This window comes from Pezoporus wallicus, unplaced genomic scaffold, assembly GCF_028554395.1.
Source record: "Pezoporus wallicus isolate ANWC-B61680 ecotype Strahan unplaced genomic scaffold, APGP_CSIRO_Pwel_v1 scaffold_6362, whole genome shotgun sequence".
Lineage (NCBI taxonomy): Eukaryota > Metazoa > Chordata > Aves > Psittaciformes > Psittacidae > Pezoporus > Pezoporus wallicus.
Window position 1 is genome coordinate 4,133,529 of NW_026637663.1, and position 21,258 is coordinate 4,154,786.

The window sequence follows — 21,258 nt, forward strand, 5'->3', positions numbered from 1 at the left end:
GAAACAAAATGCCAGGGCATTTAGAACCACATTTTTTGGGATGCTTTAGTTTGTTTGATGTATTAATATACAACCTAAAAGCTAATTTGCATATGGGAGGGTGAATGTTTTTTGTGTTCCTGAAAATCCACTTACAGCTGGCAGACTTATGTCTAATACTTAGGTGTAAAATAAAATACAATACTGTAATTGGAAAAGGTCTGACTAAGGGGGAAAGCTAAGCTGCTTTGTAACTGTTGCAGAAGCCTGAAGTTTTTGTGCTGTGTTATGGTTAAAAAGGGGGGAAGTCATGGTATGTAAAGGTAGTCTCAGAATGCAGAATATATTTTGTTGTATGGCATAACTATACTGAAATTGATTCTGCAAGCAGTTAAGAATTAAGTAGCATCAAGTGTAGACATCTATAGTTACAAGTACTCGTTTGGAGTAGTTAGTAGGGTTTTTAAAGACATTCACAGAGTTTAGGTGTTTTTTCTAAGTTGGAGATCAGAAGGTGAGACCAAATGCTAGATTACTAGAAATGAGACAAATTACAAAGTTTGTGGATCATTGTAAAAGGCTCTCTTTTGTGTGATTAGAACTTCTGCTGAATTTAAATATTTATTATTATGTCTTAAAGTATTATTAATTGAAGAAGTCAGTGTGAAGCATAGAGTATCTTTTGCTTTCGTTATAATGAGGAACTACTGGAGTTTGCCTGAGATTTTCATTAAAATAATGTTTAGGCTGTGTGCAAAACACTTGTACTCAAATATGCATTGTATCTGAACAACATAAAAGCTTTCTATGACTTGATTTTCTTAAGTTGAAATAGACTTCAAGAATAGCTTGGTTTTGGCTTTTTTCCAGTGATAAGTAACTAGCTCTGCAAATTCAATGTATAGCAAATCACTGGAACATTTGCTAATAAGATGGTAGAATAAATTAGTTTTTAATTGAGAAGAATAATTGTTTAACCAGATGCATGTGCTTATGCTCTTTTTTTTTTTTTTACAAGATTTGGGTATTTTAATCAAATCATGTTTTTTCAATTTCTTCCCCAGTAATCAAGGGAAGAGGGTATTTATTTTTTTTTTTAATCAAATAAATTAGATATTGCTATATCTTAACTTTCAGGTTTCAAAGGAAAAAACAAAATATGAAAGGCACAGTAATAGTATGAAGCAGTACTACTGGACTCCCTTAAGTTCCTTGGGTTTTAACTTGCATGGAAAGTTTCTCAAACACTGCATTTCCCATACACACTTCTTTGCAACCTCTTATTAATCAGCAGCTTTGAGTCTTTAGCATAGGTTGTTCCTATTTTTCTTTACTATGTTTGTTTTGAGTGTAGATTCTGGTGAGATATAGAAGGACTGTAAGAGCCCCTTGTCTGTTTGGGAGATAGTTGTTTTGTGCATAGGGAATCCAAGCTGCTTTTATTAGGGAATTTCTGATGCAGTGGACTTGTGAGTTAGAACACCAGATAGAAATTTTGTCAGGTCTTGGGAGCATCAGTTGCTGCACAGTAATCATTAATGTTCCAGAGTAGGTGCAAAAATTAGGATTTAGAGCAAACTTTTACCTAATATGTTTGTTGCTGTTGCCTTCAACAACAACGATCATTGTGTTCAGTCTCCCAGTATTTACTGTCTCTTAAGAGAGTTAATTTTGCACAACAACAATGTGGAATTCATTGCGCAAATGCAGAGCAATGTGGTGGTGTAGGGAGGTGTAAAAGTTGCATATGAATCCTAAACTGGGGAAAACTGGCAGTGCAGAGGTAATGGGAAAGAGTATCTGGGGTCAGTGAATGTTGGATCAAGAGCTAAATTATTTTGGGAGGGAAAGAAGCTGGGATGTGTTAATCGGAATGTGGCTTTTAAGATGTAATTGGTCTCAGTAACTTAACCTTGTTGAGGTCTCTTTTGAAGTACTGCCTTGTCCAGACATCCCGCTTTAAGAAATGAGCAAATTGGAGGGCTATTGAGAGGTTACAAGAGCAGTCAGAGTTTTAGAAAAATACCTGTCCAAAAAGGTTGAAAGGCTAAAGTGTGAAGTTTTGGAAGAAGAGACAAGGGGTTGATCTACCTTCGAAAGATTTATGAAGGCTCTTTATAAGGAGAATATTTTGGGAGCAGCTAGAAAAGAAACTGGCTTAACTTTTTTTTTTTGGTTTTTTTGCAATTTAAGTCAGCAATTTCTTAACTAGAAACCACAATTCTAAATAATGTTAAGGCAACATGAATAAAGTTGCAAGCTTGAGAGTATTACATATTCCTGCCTTTTTGTTAGTATTATAAATTGTTCTATTTATTTTTTATCCAAATTATCTTATCTTAGAATTATTCTTTTAATCATGATCCAAGTTAATAAAATATTAGAGGATGCTGTTTTTCTTGGGAGTTAGAGAATGTAGTGATAGTCGCCTTGTGTGTTGATTAGAAGAGTGGTTCAAGGTCAGGTTTGCAATATTATTTTAGCCTTAGCAGTGAAATGGGATATTTAGCTAAAGATTTAGGGTGCAGTAAGATTCTGTTTACATCATGATAGTTGCATGATTTCGGTGTTAAACATGAAATGTGTAACAAATGCAAGATTTGGATAGTAGTTCACAGCTGAACTTCATCACTTGTGGCTGGTTCATTGTTTTATCCAGTCTTAGTGAGTCCTCCTTAATTTCCTGTGATTCACAGTTCATGTGTCCCTTCACAAGTGACTTTAATCTTTATTTTTTTTACCTCAGCAATTGATTCAGACTTCATAGTATGTCTTTGGTTTTTTGAGCTTGGAATGCTAAATAATTTTGTAGTGTATCTTCCCTATGAACAGTTTAGCCATTGAGAAACACGATTATTTTTGTTTAAAAACTTTTATTTTTTTGTGTTCATAATTTCTGCTCACTCCTAAATCATTTCTGGTCTTTTCAGTTCTACAAGAATTTCAAATATGTTTAATTGTAGTACTCAAAACCAGTTTTGATTAGCTGGGAAATGGAAGCAAACAACTTCTTCATAATTCCGTTAAATAGCTTTGTTTACTAGGATCTAGAATATCAAGACTTCTCCAATGCTTCTCTCCTCTTATTAGCTTCTTTGAATTTAATCTTCATGCTGAAACTTCTAGGTTTATGTGTCCTTTGAGCCTGGTACTTCATCTTTGCACCGTAGTTGTCACAAAGTACTGCTATATGTTCTTAATGCTACCTGCATTTAATGCTTTTATTTTTTATTTATGTCATGATTTTCAGAATGTGTGATTGAAAATAATGAAAGGTAAAAAACCTGGAAAATAACTAAGAAATACTGTTATGTTTGGGTAAATGGTGGTATTACTGTGTTAAGCGTAGGCAGGGGGCTGTCTGCTGTTACTGAAGTTAGCCAATTAAACAAGAAATACTTGCTCTCTGTGTATGCACAACTGAGTAAAGTATATGGCTTACAAAAATGACACATGCTTTTGTCATGTATCTATATATACACATATATACACACATACACAGAGTGTTTTCCAGGAATGTGAATACATAACAAGCTGGCCTCAGGTCTTTTTCTAAGGGAAGTGCTATGGCACAGGTAGATAAAGAAGAGCTTCTGTAGATGTGGGTGGCCAGCCGGCAGTGTGCTGTCCAGATTGAGCCCACTAGAACAGTGTGGAAAGGTGAAAAAAAAATAATGTTTTTTGTAGGCTTCTTAGGTGTAGGTGAGGAACAAACGAATAGTGGGCATAGGGGGCTTGCCTGAGTGCCTGGTGCCATTATGGGACTGGACTTGCACACAGCTTCCATGTGGTGAGACTCGTGTATGCCTGGTCATGCAGCAAGAACATTTGTGCTTCTATGATGTGATGATGCACATTGTTTGCCTAGTAATGAGCATGTCTGGTCATGTTAGTGGTGAGGGGACGTGTTCTGTAAGCTGATGCAATTACTTACTGGGGAGGAAATTAGTACTACATAGACTGCCCTAGACTAATGGATGTTAACCTTCAAAAAAATCTATCTTCACCTGAAACCTGTTTTCCCCAAAGTAAGGGTCACTTAGTTATCTAATGCATGAAAATAGTACTTACCTCATTCTGTAACCTTAGGTATTTAGTGTTCTAAACTGATAAACACTTGATGATATTTTAGAGAAAGAAATACATCTTGTTAAATTTTAAAATAATCTTGTTTACTTGCTTTTATACGAATAATAATTTATGGTTCTTTTTCCCCCAGTTTAACTTCGTTGGAAGAATCCTTGGGCCCAGAGGACTAACAGCTAAACAGCTTGAGGCAGAAACAGGATGCAAGATAATGGTCCGAGGGAAGGGCTCCATGAGGGACAAAAAGAAGGTAAGCTTTGGAAAGGTAGTGTAGTTTCAGATGCAGGGGTTTTATTCCTGATAGAGGGGTAGGCTCATGTCTCTCTTATTTGTTGTGTTCTTACTGTATGTTTTTTAATTATCTAGTCTTTCTTACAGCCTTATTAAATAACACAGTCTACCCTAAAGAAGTTGAATATGCATACTCCATAATGGTGCAATTGGGGGTCTAACTAGCAATTAGGAAGTATTTTTCATCAGTAACTAAGTTCTAATTGTGTCATGTTTCACAAAATAAAGCAAAAAAAATGAAGATAAATACATTTTTCTAAGAAAGAATTGTTAATCTTAAAAGTGTTGTTAATAACATTCTAGTATTGAAATACCAAAATAGTGTCTTGTGCAAGTAGTGTGGATTGGGGAAAATGGTGAATGCATTACTGGCAGTGAATTCTCTGAGTGAACCAGGAATCACCATGTTTCTGGATTTGTGTTCAGGTGAAGTTGCAGTGTAATTAGGGATGTTCCTTGCTCTGTCCTGTAGTATGTATGCGCATCCTGTATAAACAGGGAAACTACATCCTGAATGTCAAGTTGTTCTGGTGGTAACTCCTGGAAGTGATTTAGTTTTGCAGGTTGTTTTCTAGCTATTTCCCTCCATTTCTGGTTACTACTGCTCAAGTTGCATCAGCATCTCCACTGCATTTTTGAAATGTGTGCTTGTTTCCTCTTTGTTCTCCTCTTCTTTTCCTTATCTGATCAGCCATCTGATACATATGTAGCACATCACAATTAAAATAGAAAGCTGATGTCTACCCACTTACAAATCTCAGACTTCCCAGAGTTTGTGTAGCTTTCAAAATCCATTTGATGCCTTTTGTTTTCATAGTCTGCTGTAAATACTGTTGCCACCCTTTCTCTTATTCTCCCCATAGCTATTTTGGCTGTTTAGATTGCTAGCTTTTGAGCAAAGATCTGTTTCAACCTAGAGAGTTCTTGGCTGCCTATGTTCTTTTAGAAGTAAGAGGGTGACATTGTTTTAAAGAAAGACGTGATTCATGAAGGTTTACTTAAAAAAAAAGGCAAAAAGAAACCCCAACAGAACACAGTTTGTCCAGAATTCCTTCTACTGCTTGGCTGGGGGCACATTTAACATACAAATAACTCCTACTGTTGTGGGGTTTTAAGTGTTAGATGGGTAAATAGAACTTGTAGAATTGATGGTTTTAGTAGAGGATTTTGAAACACAGGTTTCCTATAACTGGGGATGTTAGGAGACATTAAAGTTTCTGAGTATTAAAATTTCAGCATCCCAGGGCAGGAGATCTAGTGAAAATAGTGCCTCCCTTTAAGAGAAGACTATTCAATCTACCCTTGAAAGCTACCACTTTTTGACTGGTAGATTAGTTAGACCTTATGACTTCTGATGCTAATTGTAAGAAAGTAAATCTTGGCCACCAGGAATACACTAAAATTTAGCTTGCAACGAATGAATTCTCAAGCTGTTAATTCCAAAGAGAAGTACTGATGCCTTAAAAAAAAAAAAAGGGAGTACTTCAGAGCTCTTTCAGCTCTTTCTTATTTAAACATAGTTTTTAAAAGACGTATTTTTATCAATACTACAGTCCTTATCTTCATTTATGGGCAAAATTTAAGTTTATTGCTGCTTCATCTTTGTTTTAGGAATGGTAATTCCATGTTGGGGTAGACCATCAGGAGTTAGATTATGTAACTGAATAAAAATTTTTGTTCTGGTTCATTTATGTTCATAGATCTCATAAGCTAAAACATTTAGGCTCATAGGCTAAAACATCAGGAAACTTGTAAGTATAGACTGAGGCCCCAAGCTTAATGGTCCAGAAATAATGTCTCACTAACTGATAATGTTAGTAGTGAATGTATGTATGCTTAAAATAGTCATTAACAATGATGTTCTGATACATCCTTAAAAGTTTTGCAGACTGGCTTTGCTGTGTGGAAAATCACACTTAGCTGTGTTAGCAATAGCTATACTGCAAACAGCTTCAACAGTGTAAAAAGAAAGAATAAAACTGTATCTGAGGCCTCAGCTTTTCTTCTGAAGGGACCTATTTTCCTATAAATATTTGATTTGCAGACTCTTCAATAGAAAGCACTTGGAAGAGTGAAAATTACTTTAGATTTCTGGAAATTGCTGTGTTCCTTGGCCCACATATCATAATCCATCCCTCACCCCCACCATGCTCCATCTCTTCCTTGTCTGTGTTCATACTAGGCTGAACAGAAACCAGTGTGGCCTAATGAATTCCACATTTGGGTATGGTAGCCATTTTGCAGGTTGTGACTAACAGAGCACTTGTTAGAGCTGTAACAGCCTTTGTTTTTTGAAAGCTTTTTATGTTAAGTCCCACTGCCATGTTACCAGCAGCCCAGGGACTTGCGCGCCTCCAGCCAGTTGTAGTACCTGTGCATGTACCACATCCTTCATTACTCTCAGCTGCCAGCTAGGAAAAGCACATTATCTGCAGTGTTGTTGGTCACCACCACATGTTCTGACTTATCTAGTCAACATTTGTGTAGGTCTTGGAGTTTATGAAATGCCTTTTACAGAATCAGTCAGATTTGGAAGGGATTTCTGGAGGTTCTCTTGTGTAATACCCCTCCTCAAGCAGGGTTGCCTAGAAGAAGTTGCCTAGGACTGTGTCTAAATGGCTGTTAGGTTTAGTGCCTGCAGCCTCCCACTACTGCACTTCAGAACCTGGCCTCCTTTGGGGAGTCATCTTGCTAGAGAGTTTAGGGAGGTTTACTGTCTGGGAAGGTGTTATGTTTTAGACTGATTCCCCCCTGTGACCACTCTCTTTAGTTTTATTTATTTTTTAGCTGCTCCAAGGACATTAGGCAATGTCAGCTACTGGAGTTTTGTTTTTGAGAAGACAGAGGAGCTGAGACCTTCTGAGTACGAGTCACCTGTCTTTTTGAAGTTTAGTAAGAAAAGTGAAGCTGTCTTTGATAAGAACGAGTTCTGTATGGCAGGTCAGCTAGAACTTTGTATGCATGAAAAGCTACAAACTGACCCAGACAGTGCTTTAATGCCCGTTGCCTCTTTTGAGTTGTCTGTTGTGTGATACTTTCAGAGCACAGTGTACTTGACCATTGATTTCATGAGATAATTCTACTGTTATTGTTGAATATTACATAGTTCAGCATGTTTGAATGATATAATAGTATAATGTATTTGAATAGCAAATAGTATAATATGGGCTATAAAGTCACGTTGAGTACCAAATAATTTTCTTGGTAAAACCTATTTTCATGCCATCCATTCCTAATCTTTCTATTACTCTTTTCTCTCCTGAGATGATTGGTATTAGCCAGTAGTTTATCTTTTTCAGCCAGAACTTTTTGGTGCTATACAATTGTTGCTGCAGTAGGAAGGATTTCATAACCATTGATGATGATGCAGTTTGCAATGCTCCCCAATATGGTGTTTCTTCTAAAAATTAAGATTTGGAAGCTATATTCAAGACTCAGTGATCATAAACAGACTAAAGTAAGAACAAGTGACATTTATCACTTTGAGGAGTATGTATACTTCTTGCTATTGGTGCTTGCCTCTTTTCCTGATGAATTATAGATGAACTCCTTAGTTTTGCAGTGCAAGATGACCGACTTGGCAGTTAGTGTCTTTTTAATGATAACCATCTTTTTATTTTCTTAAGGGGTTCCTCTCTTTGCAGGTTCTACTTCAAAATGCTAATCTACTTTGAAGTGTAAAATGCCGAAGTAATAGTATTCTCAGGAAAGGTTAGGTTACTCTAGCAGTTCTTTAAAACCTTTTCATATAAGTCAATGCTATTTAGAAAAGTGAGTATTCAAGGTTTTTCCAGTTTTTTACTGAACTGCTTTGCAGTTTGGAGAAAATAAGAAATGCAGGTTAATTTGCATGTGTATTCTGTGTTTCATATCTGCAAACCTGATTGCCAGGTGATAGTTGTAAAAGAAACCTTATTGGATGTGGGAAGGAATTACTTACTAAACAAGTCTGTAATGTGAGAGCTGTGTGGTACTAAATACCATCTCCTAGAATAAACTGTCCATCTACACATTTCTTCCTACCTTGCTAGTGGTTGCAGAATCCAAGAGAAAATAGACTGACATGTTGGAAAAATGAACCATTTATATTTGATCTATAGAAAATTCTGCCCTCCTGTGTAAGCCTACAAACAGAAGTAATGAATTAGAAATCTTTGTCACATAGCCAGATCATTCCAGCTGGAATCAAATCTTGAAAATTTGTGACAGACTTCCCCCAGAAGGAAATAGTCAAATCGTATCTGAGACACAGGTGGTGATCAGAATATCTCTCTGGGCAACTGTAGGCAAATTCAAAATCAAAACCTTAATTGCTGAGACTATTGTGATTAAAGCCTGGAGGTGCTTGAAGGAGATTATCGGGGAGAGGAGAGGGCTTGCAGGCATTTATCAAAAGCTAATGAATGTGTAACTTTATTAAAACCAAGGTTGTTTTTGCTTAGTCTGAATGCACTTTTCATTAGGTAATGAGGAAAACTAGCAATTTTCACACCAATTAAGCATACTGCTTAATTAAAGGGAAGACTGTCCAATGATGGGTAAGAAAAACACTGGTATTTGTCATTTCCCTTGTTTTACATGAATTCCATAAACCAGACATTTTAACATACCTATAAGGAGTCAGCTCTATAGGTATTCTATACCCCTCTATCACTTAGAGGTGTATGCAGCCTCACAGTGTCCGACTGCTGGCTTGTGGCAGTCTTGGCAACTACATTGTTTTTTTTTGCATTTCTTCTTCCTACATTTAGTCAAGAATCTTCTCCAGAAGTGTATGAAAAGAGGACAACATTCTTTTCTATTTCATGAGAAAGCATCTTCTTACTTTTTCTTACAATTTTATTACAATTGAATTATTTCGTAAAATAGATTATTCTAAGAGAAAAGCAGACAGCTGTGCAATTCTAAACTTGAAGAACTCGGTGCTTTCATCTGTTGTAGTAGCTTCAAATCTGTTGCACTTTGCTCCATATTAAGTCGCTTGAACTGATCTGTGGTTCCTATCCTACAGCTTACTTGTTCCTATATCACTGTTAACCTTACAAGCTGAAATTACGTAAGGTTTCACAAAAGACAAAACTCTTGATTAGTACCAGTCTAGTCCTTTGGCTGGTGCAGAGTTGTCACAGCAGATAGATAATTCCGTTTCTTTGGACTCTCCAGTTTTTTCTGGTTTATAGTAAGACTAAAAAGGAATTAAAAAATTATCCTTGGTACCTGTGCAAAGCTTGAGGAAAAAATTACAGTGAAAAAAATCAACTGTTTTATGATCAGGGTATTTTACTGCGTTTACATGCTGCATGGAATTGACGTATTATATATTTGTAATATTTTAATGCCTTTTAGTCTCTGAAAAACCTTGGAGTATATTCATTAGATACACTTTGATTTCCAATAGAAAATCTTAAACATTCAGTTTAGCTTATAAATGGAAGTTACTGGCATTAAATAATACGTACTTTTCAGTACATCTTGTTAGAAGAGTATGTTATTGCTGCACTAATTATAAGATGCTCAACTTTTGCATTGCATGGAAAGTGAAAAAATAATAAAAGCTGTGGTCCTGACACATACATTGAAATGGAATATATTTAGCAGATGGTAGCAAATGGTAGAGTTGTGCTGTGTTTCATATTGGAAAGTTGACCAGCCCTTATTCTTGTCTTCTGGGAGTAAATTACATGGCTCAGGCCTGTTGCTTCCAAAATTGTGCATCTACACACAAGCATGCTGCTGCTTTTTGACAATTTCATATGTCTGTGTTGAGAAACCATATCAGTGGTTTGGAGTAGCAGTTAAAAAAAAAAATCTAACTAGTTGGAGAGATGGGGTTTTAAGCATTTGTCAGTACTATTAGGAAAAAAACAGATCTTTAAATGATTTGGGATGTTAGGCATGTAAAAGTGAAAAATTAAGTCCATTTATATAGCATGCAACTAGAAATGACTATTTAACAAAAAAAGAAACCTGAAGAGGTCAGAAGTGACAATGCTTATGGGGTTTCTGGAGGTCAGATGCTTACTTTTAGAACTATAACTGTCAGAATCCCTTGTCAGTAGCCATCATAAATGTACTATTTGTTAAAATTAATTGACTTCTACTTACTGGAAACCCCACTGGCTGAGGCAGTGTGGAGTGGCAGTTCAGTATGTTGGATATAAAAGATTGTGGTTTTGTTAACTTTTGTTGCACATGAAAGCTGCAACTTTGTTATATTCAGTTGTAATTGCTAGCAATTTCAGTGAGTATACATCAAAAGTCATTGTATGAGCAGGCTGCTCAGGACTGAGATATTACCTGTACAGCATGTTCCTGAACCTACTGCATTCAGGGTATAAATTTTTAACAGAAAATTACTTAAGGCATTCAGATGGCAGCATTTAAGATACTACCCTCGGAACAATTAACTTCAGAGTCTAGCATTTTCTACAGTGACATTTCCTCTAAACACAGTTCTTGGTATGCATGTCTGGATTAAGATAATTCCTCAAATGGATTCATCAAACTTGGGAGGCTTTCTTCATACTTAATTTGTGTAGTAACTGGCCTTTTATTCTAAAACTAACTTTAAAAAAATCATATTCACATAAAGGTACTATTGACCTCACATAGTCAGCATATCACAACTGCTATTTTAATACACGGTGAAGAATGTACCATATTAAGCTGTATGAAAAATTGCGTGTAGCTTTTATGTGGTGGAGAAAAATCCTGTAGCTTAGAATCCAAGTCCATTTAAGAATATACTTGGTAGGTGATACCACTTTGCCTTCCTAAAAGTTCATTGTAAATCACAGATATAATGAAAATAATTTTGGTTGCTTGTAAGATAGTAATTTCTTTTTCAGTAGCAAGTACTTCAGAAAATAGGCTTTTCCATTCCAATTTTAAAACCTTTATTGCATTTGTAACCACTTATTTTGAATGCAGGAGGAGTTGTAAAGCTGGATTTTATCATTATTACTTTTATTAAAGAATTGCCGAAGCATAGCCGTTTCTCCCTTTTTACCTATAAAACAGACATCTCTTGAGTTGTATCCTTGGTAGTCTGGGAGCAAAGACCTTATGAAAAGATAAGAGGTTATATTATTAGCCAGTAGTACAAAAAAGAAAAAGAAGTCATCATGAAAGAATAATAGAATTCCTCTTTGCAAGTTGCTTTGTTAATTACATAATTAAGTGCTAAAGGCTGACAAGTACAAACTATACTTGAGGAAATTCAAAAGGCAGCAATGTTGAAAGTAATGGATGTTATTTCTTGAATTACCCTGAGTGAAGGATGACTCTTTTAAGCCTGTTCATGGGGGTTTTGTAGTCCAGAGTCCCTAGAGTATGTTTGAAATCTAACCTGCACACATCTTTAGGTAAAAAATGTTCAGTTCACAATGACTGTGTTGAAGAATGCAGTGTAGGTGCAATTAGCTTAGTTATGTATGGGAATGTAAATTTTACAAAAAAGAATGTTCTCCCTAAGTTGTATGTATGATTTGACAAACACTTCTCAGTTGAAGTAATTTATTGTGAAAAACTTTTCACTTAACATTCTGAGGGATGCTTTTACTTTCAAGAGCAGAATGGTTTTATTTTGAACTACAGAAAAATTTAGAGCCTTAAGAATTATTGGAAAATATTCTAAAGTATCACTGGCATTTTCTGATATCACGGTATCTGATGCATGGCATTTTTTAGGTAAGTTGATTTCACTAGATACCTTTGCTTTTTATTGGCTATATACTAAATAAATACAGTATATACTGGATATATTTCTTTATGTGCTCAGTACAGAGTGTTGCAGCTTTGAGCAGATTTTAGCAGTAATAAGACTCATGTTTTTCTGTGTGATGTGAAAAGTAGCTAAAGCCTTTGACTATGATTAACTTTGGTATCAGTATTGGATTATATGTCATTTTGTTCTGAACACTTAAGCTGGTAAATACTTAACTGGTTATTGAACTAATTACATATGGATGTAACAGACTTAATGGCATTCAAGAACTATTTTCTTAAAGACACTGGAAGCTGTAGAACTGGAGGAGTATAGTGAAAGCCATGCTAGTAGAAACCAAGTTGTGTAATACTTTGTTTTCATTTTGTTGTTGGCTGGTTTGTGTGTTGTTTTTTTTTTTTTGGGGGGGGGGGGGGCGCGGTTATGGTTCCCTCTGAGGAAAAAAAAAAAACAACATTTATGATCAGGAGGAAGGAGAACCTAGATTATGTTGAAATTGGAAAAAAGTAGCATAAAGTGTAGTGCAAAAAGTATATATCAAGGGTATCTTGATTCATTGCCTGAACATCTGTGTATAAACAAGTCTCTGTTTTGTACATTAAAATTCTGTGTCTGTTGAACAGTAATGGACTCGTCTTAATCTCTACCATGGTAGAAACTGTCTTTCTGCAAAATTACTCCTAGGCTTTTGTTAGGTGGGAAGTACAGAGAGTGTTAATTGTATTATAAAAAAAGTTGACTAGGCTGCAGCTCACAGCTGTTTGTATCTGGCATACGAATAAAAGTTTTGAAAGGCTTGGGGGACAATTCATACTGAGTTTTTTTGAGGTATTGACAAAATTGTCTGCAGAGATAGGTCCTGCATTTTACTTTATCTGGCAAAGTAGTAAAAGAAGTGAATGGTTTAAATAACGAAAATCTACTGTAACCTGAAAGTTTTTCCATACTTACTCAGCGGAAAAAGTTGGGAGATGAGTTACTGAACTATGTGAGACTTTGTTTTAGCAAAATATGGGCATTCTTGTGGTACAGTCATGTGATTTTTTAAAAACTTTAGTCTTCTCTTGCAGGGGTTATAGTGTTGAGCATCGTCTGATACTGCTAAAATGAGGGAGTTGATTCTTGTGAGATTCCAAAAACTCAGTGACACTTCCATGTCTTTATGATGCACTCTGAAGGACAACAGACTTTACAGACTTTACCTTGATTTTCATTTATCAGCACCATTGAAGTATTTCCAGATTTTTCTAGGTTAAAATCTTAACCTGTTTGGCTGCCTGTTGCTGGGTGATTTCGTGTTTGAAATAAGGCTGTTTTGTTTATTTTTAAGAACTTTCTTAGGAATTAATGTTGTGATATTATAAGCTTGCTTACCAGAAGTAATTTGTGTTCAGGGTTGTGGTTGAATGTTTACTGAGCATCATGAAACTCTGCTTGTCCTGTGTGGGAAAGGCTGTACTTGGTTTGAGGCTCATAGGAATTTCCCTGGAGTGCCTGAAGATTGAGTCTGCTTAAATGTGGGAATGGAGGCAGACCCTGTTGGCTCAGGGAGGAAGGCAGCATGTCTCTTGTGTTTCTTGAGTAGGTGTCAGTTATTGGCAGCTCTTGGTTCTCCATATTTTTGGGGGGGTGAGGGGGGGTGGAGGTCAGAGTACAGGTTGCTTTTTATCATCCTGGATGTGGCTTCTTAAGGTCAGATTTAGCAATTGACTGAGACTGATAAGAAGCTCTTTTACATGGAGCAGAAGAGTAAGCATAAAATAAGACCACTGTTGCTGAAACCAGATACTTAAATTACTGATTGAAAATTTAGAAGATACGCTTAACTTTTTTGCTACTTTATTGTTTTCCAGATATAGACAACTAATCTGTAGTATTTCATTAAGGCAAGATACTGAATTCCTTTTCAACTTGGAAAAGTCAACTGTATGATAACAATCCCAAATCTTAATTCCTAAGATGTCTGAGCAGTTTGACATTCAAACTGCATTTTAGATGGTGACAATTTTCCACTTTTCTCAGATCTGCTGACTGCATTAGCCTTTACCTTGCGTAGACGGGGACTAAAAGATGTTACTAATCGCGGTAATTGTTGCTAGGTATGGCCTACAATACAGTATATTAAGAATATGAATAAAATCCAGATAGCTCTGTAGAAGCTAATGGGTATGCAGTGGGACAATATCCTTACTTTTCAGTTCATCCTGTTTCAGATGGAGAGGGATTTTTTGACAGTTGCACATTTTTATAAGCCTTTTCTGAGAATAATTAGCAGTTTCTGTCTGCTAATTATTCACATTTTCACACCTTTTTGGGCAGTAAATGGGTAATATTTTGATGCCTGTAGAACTCACTCAAGTGCATGCACACAGTGAATATATCTTTTAAAGAAACCCCTTGTAAACTCATAATGACTCAGTTTTAAGTATGTTCTTAGTACCTGCATGAATGGATGAAAACTTACTCAAATGATTGTTAAAGCCAGATACAGAAATCTGTCTTTCTGGTAAAGAAAACTCGTTATTTGTACAGTAGTAAAGTTTTTAACTGATCAATGACCAGCGCTCAAGCTGTTGGAGACTGTTTAACTTAAGTTATACTAACTGTCATATTGTATTATCTAATTTGATTAAGTGCCACAAACTCACTATGGAACACAAAAAACATACAGTATTCATGCTTGCTTGACAGATTTGGTAATGTGAGTAATTCTTGGATATAATTTGTATCATAATTCAGAACAAGATTCCTACAAGGTGACCAAAATCTTATCCTCTAAAGTTAACGGACTGAAGAAGACATGAGGCTGGTTTTGGAGATTGAGAGTAACATCACAGAAGAGTGACTTCAGGCAGTATCTCATGCATGCCTGACAGTGAAATAACTGGCAGCTAAAGTTGGGCTCTGGCTGTAGAAAACCAATGGAAATATCAAATTTTTGGTTGGTTTCGTGAGAAGATGTTACAGAATTATGTAAAATACTTGACGAGAACAGGTGGAGTCAGTACAGGGAGGAGGTGCCTGGGTGGTACAAAGAAGTGAATTTGCCACAGTTGCTGGGCATGCAACTTCATGTCTGAAAAGCTAGTATTTCTGGGGAATTAACTGCACGGAGGTGTAGAGAACAATCCAAAATAATTTATGGAGCAGTTAATTTTCATAGCCAGAACTACAGGATTCGTTTTTTTTATTCTCAAGCGTTTGCAGGATTGTGAAAATCGTTCTTTCCCTCCCTCCTACGGAAACTTTTTTTTTTCTCTTTCATGAACTTCTCCCTTGTTTCATAAGTCGCAGTAGTTTTCCTTGCTTTGACATATGGTTCCTCTTAGTTCTCTAGGGAGATGTTCTCTGGCTTCTTTTTCCATCTTGGTACTTGCTGACCTCCTTCTGAACAGTCACATGCTTATTACAATAGAAGGAGGGTGAAATTCCATGGTGCTTCTTTTACCCTCTGAAAGTATGATGAGATGCCATGAAAGTACATTAACCTGACTTTTGGTTTCTAGCAGCACTTAATATATTTGCATGAAGGTAGTGAATGATCTCAACTCTGAAGTTAAAATAATGTTGCAACTGGGGGACTTGAGTAATTCAAGCAAGGAAGGTAACATGAGACATAAGAAAATCAATGACAGACTTTTCAAGCTACTAAGCAATCAACAGTAAAAATAATTTGACATGCAGAAAGACCATCTGAAAGGAAAGGAAAATCCAACAGCAAAAGTATCAAAAAATATTTTCTGAAAGTCACGGTGATTGGTGAATTTGCAATATTTACTTGCCTTAAAGCAAATGGAACATAAACTCTGAATCTAGTAGCTTTTGAAGAGAAGTGGAGAGTAGATAACAACATTGCCCTCAGACTTGGCTAGAGGTTTCTGTAGATGATTTGCAGATGTGACATGAGGAATGATTAAGAAGATTAAGATTTATTGGTATCTCCACTAGAGTTCTTGATATCTATTTTTAGTCCTGACAGAAGTAAAATAGGTGATGAAATTATGAACTTAGCTGTCCTGGCTTTTATGCATCATTTTCCAAGTACGATAGTGGTGGTCTTCCATGCAGGATGGAAGGAATTTGTCTTCAAAAGCAAACAACAGCCTGCTAATTAAATGCCTTTATCTGGCACATGGCCAGTAAGTGCATATAATCTAAATGTGTGGGTATAATTCTTACTATGCTAATTATGGTAATAATTTCTTCTGTGGGTAGTATGTCTGGTGCAGTTGTTACTTGTTCTAAATCTTTCCCTACTATTCTGACCAATTGGGCACACATCTCATGCTATGAATCTTGTCTGAATCATGGGGACATGGTTTAGTGTTTGAGTTGGCATTGTTAGGTTATCAGTTGGATTTGATGATCTTAAAAGTCTTTTGCAGCCTAAAGGATTTGGTGATTCTGTGTGTTGTGGCTCCCATGTTTCTCCAAAATGCTGGTTCCTATTCTATCCAAGAGACGTTTAAACTCTGGATGACAGACCTGACTTTTGGGTCTAGATAAACAATTTGTTGGGGGGTTTTGGTATGGTTACCCTGCATCCCCTCACCCTACCCCACTTCGTGAGTATGATTGTGTAGCTTAATTTATTGATCCTTAGTGTTTCTGCTGTGGTGGCACTTGGAAGTGTAAGGAAAGAAGTGCTGACCGCACCTGGTCTGTTCTGTGAGAAAGCTGCTGTTTACTTTAGCAATAGCATGTTTGTCTTGCGTAAGGAAGAAGAAGGCTTTTGAAAGATGGGACCCCTTGCATATTAATACCAACTTTATCACTGCTTGTGTACAGTTTGGAGTGTTTTTAGAAATGGTTATCTGGAATGCTAAGTCCTGCAGCTGTATAGAAATGGTTAATGCTTCCCTAGTTATCAGACATTGCTAAAGGATTGGAATGCCAGACCACATTTAGCCAACTGCCTGAATCATGTGAACTCCCTGACTGATTTAATTGGTCCACTCTACAGGATTATTTGGGAGCCACTTGAGATGCAGTACCGTTGATTTCAAGTGCTCCATGTGTTTACAACCGTATGTATTCAGGGAATTTTTTAGGTTGCTTGGGGTCTTGGTGGTATTTTAACTAGCCTGCTGACCTGACAAAACATACTGTAATACATAATTTGAAGATCTGAAAGCTAGTAGTTGGCAAATTTAAGATCCAGAATGATTTTTTTTTTTTAATAGAGAAAAGCACAGGTTGTTTTGTGTTCATAATATATATATTGTATTCAGACTCCATCTAGTGCATAAATGAGCTTCAAATGTCCAAGTAGTCTTTGAGGTGACTTTGAAACAATCATTTATGTTTCAAGTTGACAACACTGGAATTTAATGTTCACTTAAATTTTGACTGACAAAAAGACCTAGACCTTCTATCTGCTAACTCACACTGACTCATAACAGCATTAATCAGAGAAGGTCTTAAGATAAGCTGTGTTACAAGCCAAAATAAGTGATAAATTTTGTTGTTATTAATGCAGTTTGAAATACTGAAACTAATCGGGAAATTAGTATGTGGTGAGGAGACAGGGATATTGCAAATGCCAGTTTGTTTTTTCCTTTCTTCTTTTTCTCAGCCTGATTAATAGATTTTTTCATTATTCAGCCTTTTAAATAAGTTACATTTAGCTTGAAGTGCATCTTTTTAGAATAATTTGGTAGTAAAATTAATCTTCCTTTTAAAAAAACCCAACACTTTTTCATTTCTAAGAAAAATCAGAAACTTTGAATTTGCCATATTTTCTTTATACACCTGAAGAAGCAAATGTTTTGAAGAAACAAAACCTACATTTCCTATTGATTGTTTCAGTTCTCTTAAGGAGATCTGATTTTATTTGCTCATTGCAGGTTTCAAATCTGCTATTTACATCATAATTGAGTATGTGTTTCATGGCTTATATGCGAATATCCAACCAGGTAGAATAAAGTGTAACAGGATAAAATGAATCATACTTGGCCTATTACTTGTGTTCTTATTAAACTCACTTTACATTGGCTGGTTCTGAAAGTTGTAGTGTTAAGTATAATAAATTTGACTGGATAATGCTGTACTACCAATCTTTGCAGATGCAGAAACTGTCAAGAATCTAACGTTTTGAGTATACTGCTCAGATTCTGGCCTTTCACAGTATTAGATGCAGATTTTCCTAGTGTCCTTGTAGAACCGCATAATAGATGAGGGAGTGTTTGCAGGGGCACCACTGGCAGGGAATGGTCAGGTTCTCCTGTCAGCAGTATCATTCTTTAAGTCTGACTGTAGTGGGTAGGAGTTCAAATACTCAGGTTACATTCGCTGCTCAGACAGTTGTTTATAGTGACCCTTAAGGAAGTAGCAACAGAAGGGATATAAACGTGCATCCGGAGCAACAGCAAACTGACAGGCAATGAGTTTTCCCTTACTGGCTGGTTGAATAAGGCTTCTTTTTTACAAAAGGAGGGAAAGGTAAAATGAAGTTGAACATTTAAGGGGGGAAAAAATGAAACAAATTTGAAGACCCTCAAATGTCAAATAACACACTCATCTGTTAGCTCATAAATGTTAGTTCTTGTAAAAAGCTGTTGCAGATTTTTCCTTGGATCTGGGTTTCCAGAACGTTTCAGGGCCTACAGCTGTGGGTTTCAGAGTTAAACTGATTTTTTTCAGGTTTTTAAGTGGACTTCTGCATTGGGCATCTTGACCTTGAAAAAAGATCTGTGTTTCTGCAAGAAACATCTTGAAGGGTGGTTGGAAATCATGGAGTCAACTAGGAAAGCGTTTTATTTATTTTAGTTACCTGGCTTGAAAGCTAAGCCTTAGGAAAGAGCTGTTTCAGCTTCTGTTGTTAGTGCCATTTCCTCTTAGCTGAGTCACTGAAAACACAGGCTTCTTTGGGGGATCTTTTTTCCCCTCCCGATAGCTTGGAGGTGATTTTGTGATCATTTAGAGAAACAACCAACCAACAGATCTCTGCCCCTATCCAGCTTTCTTTGTTCTTTAGAATTTTGCAAGAGCAAGCTTTCAAATGATCAGTGACAGACCATGGATGTGGGTAACAATTTTTTATATCATTGCCATGTAATATTAGTGTTCTGCATTTGGGGGCTTTTCTGAGCTGCCACCAAACATCCTTTCCCATCATTTTAACCTGTGATCAGTGCATCTCTGAAGCTGTGGGCTGCTTCTAGATGTCCTATTAATGGGTCACAAAGAACCAAGCAGATGTGATCCAGGTGCGTGAAACTGTAAGGCTGCACTTGTAGCAGAACGTATCTGTGGGTCCTCAAAATGAAGGAGTGTGCGTGTCAAAATGGCTATTGCAAAAATTATACTAACCATGTGGTTTCGTAGTGACTTTCTTTATATGAATATATTTTTTGAATACAGTGGAAAAAATACTCAGTAATTCTGCTTTTTTTTTCCTGTGAATTTTATTTCCAGAACAGTATCATTAAATATTTAAGCTAATGAGTTTTTGTTATTTTGAAGATGTAGTGAGCTTAGGTGTTGATAATAACAGTACCAAAGTGCCCAAAGAATATGATCTCTAATTCCAACTTTGTTAACCACTATCATGTATATATTAAATTAATTGCAAGATCATTTTCGTTCCCTGATGAGCTGTGTTCTGAGTGATATGCACTTCCATATTTGCTTCTAAAACCCTGATAAATGCAATCTGTTGGAATGTTTTTAAGACAATAGCTATTTAATGAATAGCTTGTGTGTACAGGAGAAAAGAATAAGCTTGATTGCTTACAATCTGACATTTGAAAAAGCATTTTTTAGATCTCTTGTATTTGCATATCTAATTGCTGTGTAATCAAAACTAAGTGAACTGTAGCTACTTGAAACCAAAAAATGTAAGGCAATCATCTTTACAGGGGGAAATATCCCACTCATATGCAAGCCTGTCTGAATATTAGAATTATATTCTTCTTGTGTTTAATTATAGGTGTCTGACTGAGCAGTAAATTTATGCCTGTGTATTAAAGGAGTGAATGTGACCCTGAAACATCAGCTTTCCTTTGTTGAAGCAAAGCATTGGCATTGAGAGAACTTAACAGTGTTGTGTATTTTGGTGATAAGGGATTGTGCCAGAATAGCTGTTAATTACCTGCTTTGTTTGATATGGAAAGTAGTGGTTCTGCAGTTTTCTTCCCACCAGTGACAGTACTCAATTAAAACTTGTATTAAACAGTGATAATGCCCTCCTTTATCTGGTGGGAAAGACGTGAGGTGAAGAAAATTAGGATTTTTCCGGCAGTTTGAGGGCAGTTTTGTTTTGGTTTTTTTGTTTTGTTTTTTTTTGTGAACCTAGTGACTAAAGACAAACGAGTTTTGTCTTTTTGGTGTGGTCGGGTTTGGTTTGGGTTCCCCTTTTTTTTTTTTTTTTAATTATTATTTTTAATTCTTTGACTCTTAAATCTCACACTTTACTAAGAATGGCTACAGTAAAAGTTAAACCCTCCTTACCTTTAATGTGGAAATCACAAATTTGGAAGATGCTTGTTCTGTCCTGTTCCATATATTTTCTCTGTGTGAAGTGTCTGTTCTCATGGGTCCTGATTTTGCTGGGTTTTGAAATCTATCACGCTGCTTGCATGTCAAAAAAAGAGGGGTTTTAAAACTCAAATGTATCATGTGAGCTTTTCTATTCCAAGTACTGGAAGTATGTTTTCTAACGTAGTTGATTTTCTTATCTTCTCATATTCATGTTATAAAAAAATGTCCTCAGATCTGATTTTGCAATCAGCTTAATATTTTCCTCTTTGATTTCTTTGGCATCTGACAAAACTGAATGCAGTATTTTCAGTGGGAGCCCTTCAGCCTGAGAGAATTCTCTAAGTAGCAACTGTTTTCTGCATATCTAAATGGAAATAACAAGGAGAAGGCAAGGAAGTTAATGTGAAAGAAAGACTTCATAATCTGTGTTGTTTTTTGTTTCTTCAGGTACCAATGCTGAAGAATATTCTAAAAGTGAAAATGTACAAAATATATCAGTAGAAAATAAGGGGAAAAAAGAATTGCTACAGTGATACTTAAATGCATTTTATTTCATTAATCCAAAGAAATGAAGAAATGGCTTGGTTGTTTTACTAAGGAGTTTTGAAGGTCTGCATTCAACAACACAGCTTTATTCTGATTACTTACCGGGTAGCTTTATTCTGGGGTGAAAGCTCAATGTGTGATGCTAGACT

At 36.1% G+C, this 21,258-nt stretch overlaps 1 protein-coding gene across 9 annotated transcripts in view; it reads left to right on the plus strand.

Annotated features, from left to right (window-relative positions):
- QKI (QKI, KH domain containing RNA binding) overlaps window positions 1-21,258 on the plus strand; it is a 156,625-nt gene that overhangs the window by 61,909 nt on the left and 73,458 nt on the right. For all 9 annotated transcript variants that reach the window (XR_008971890.1, XM_057406918.1, XM_057406919.1 and 6 more), the window contains exon 3: window positions 4,199-4,315. Coding sequence is in view for 8 of the 9 variants with exons in the window: in XM_057406918.1 (XP_057262901.1) it covers window positions 4,199-4,315 (117 nt within the window). In the remaining variant the exon portion in view is untranslated. The remainder of the gene's footprint in view (window positions 1-4,198; window positions 4,316-21,258) is intronic.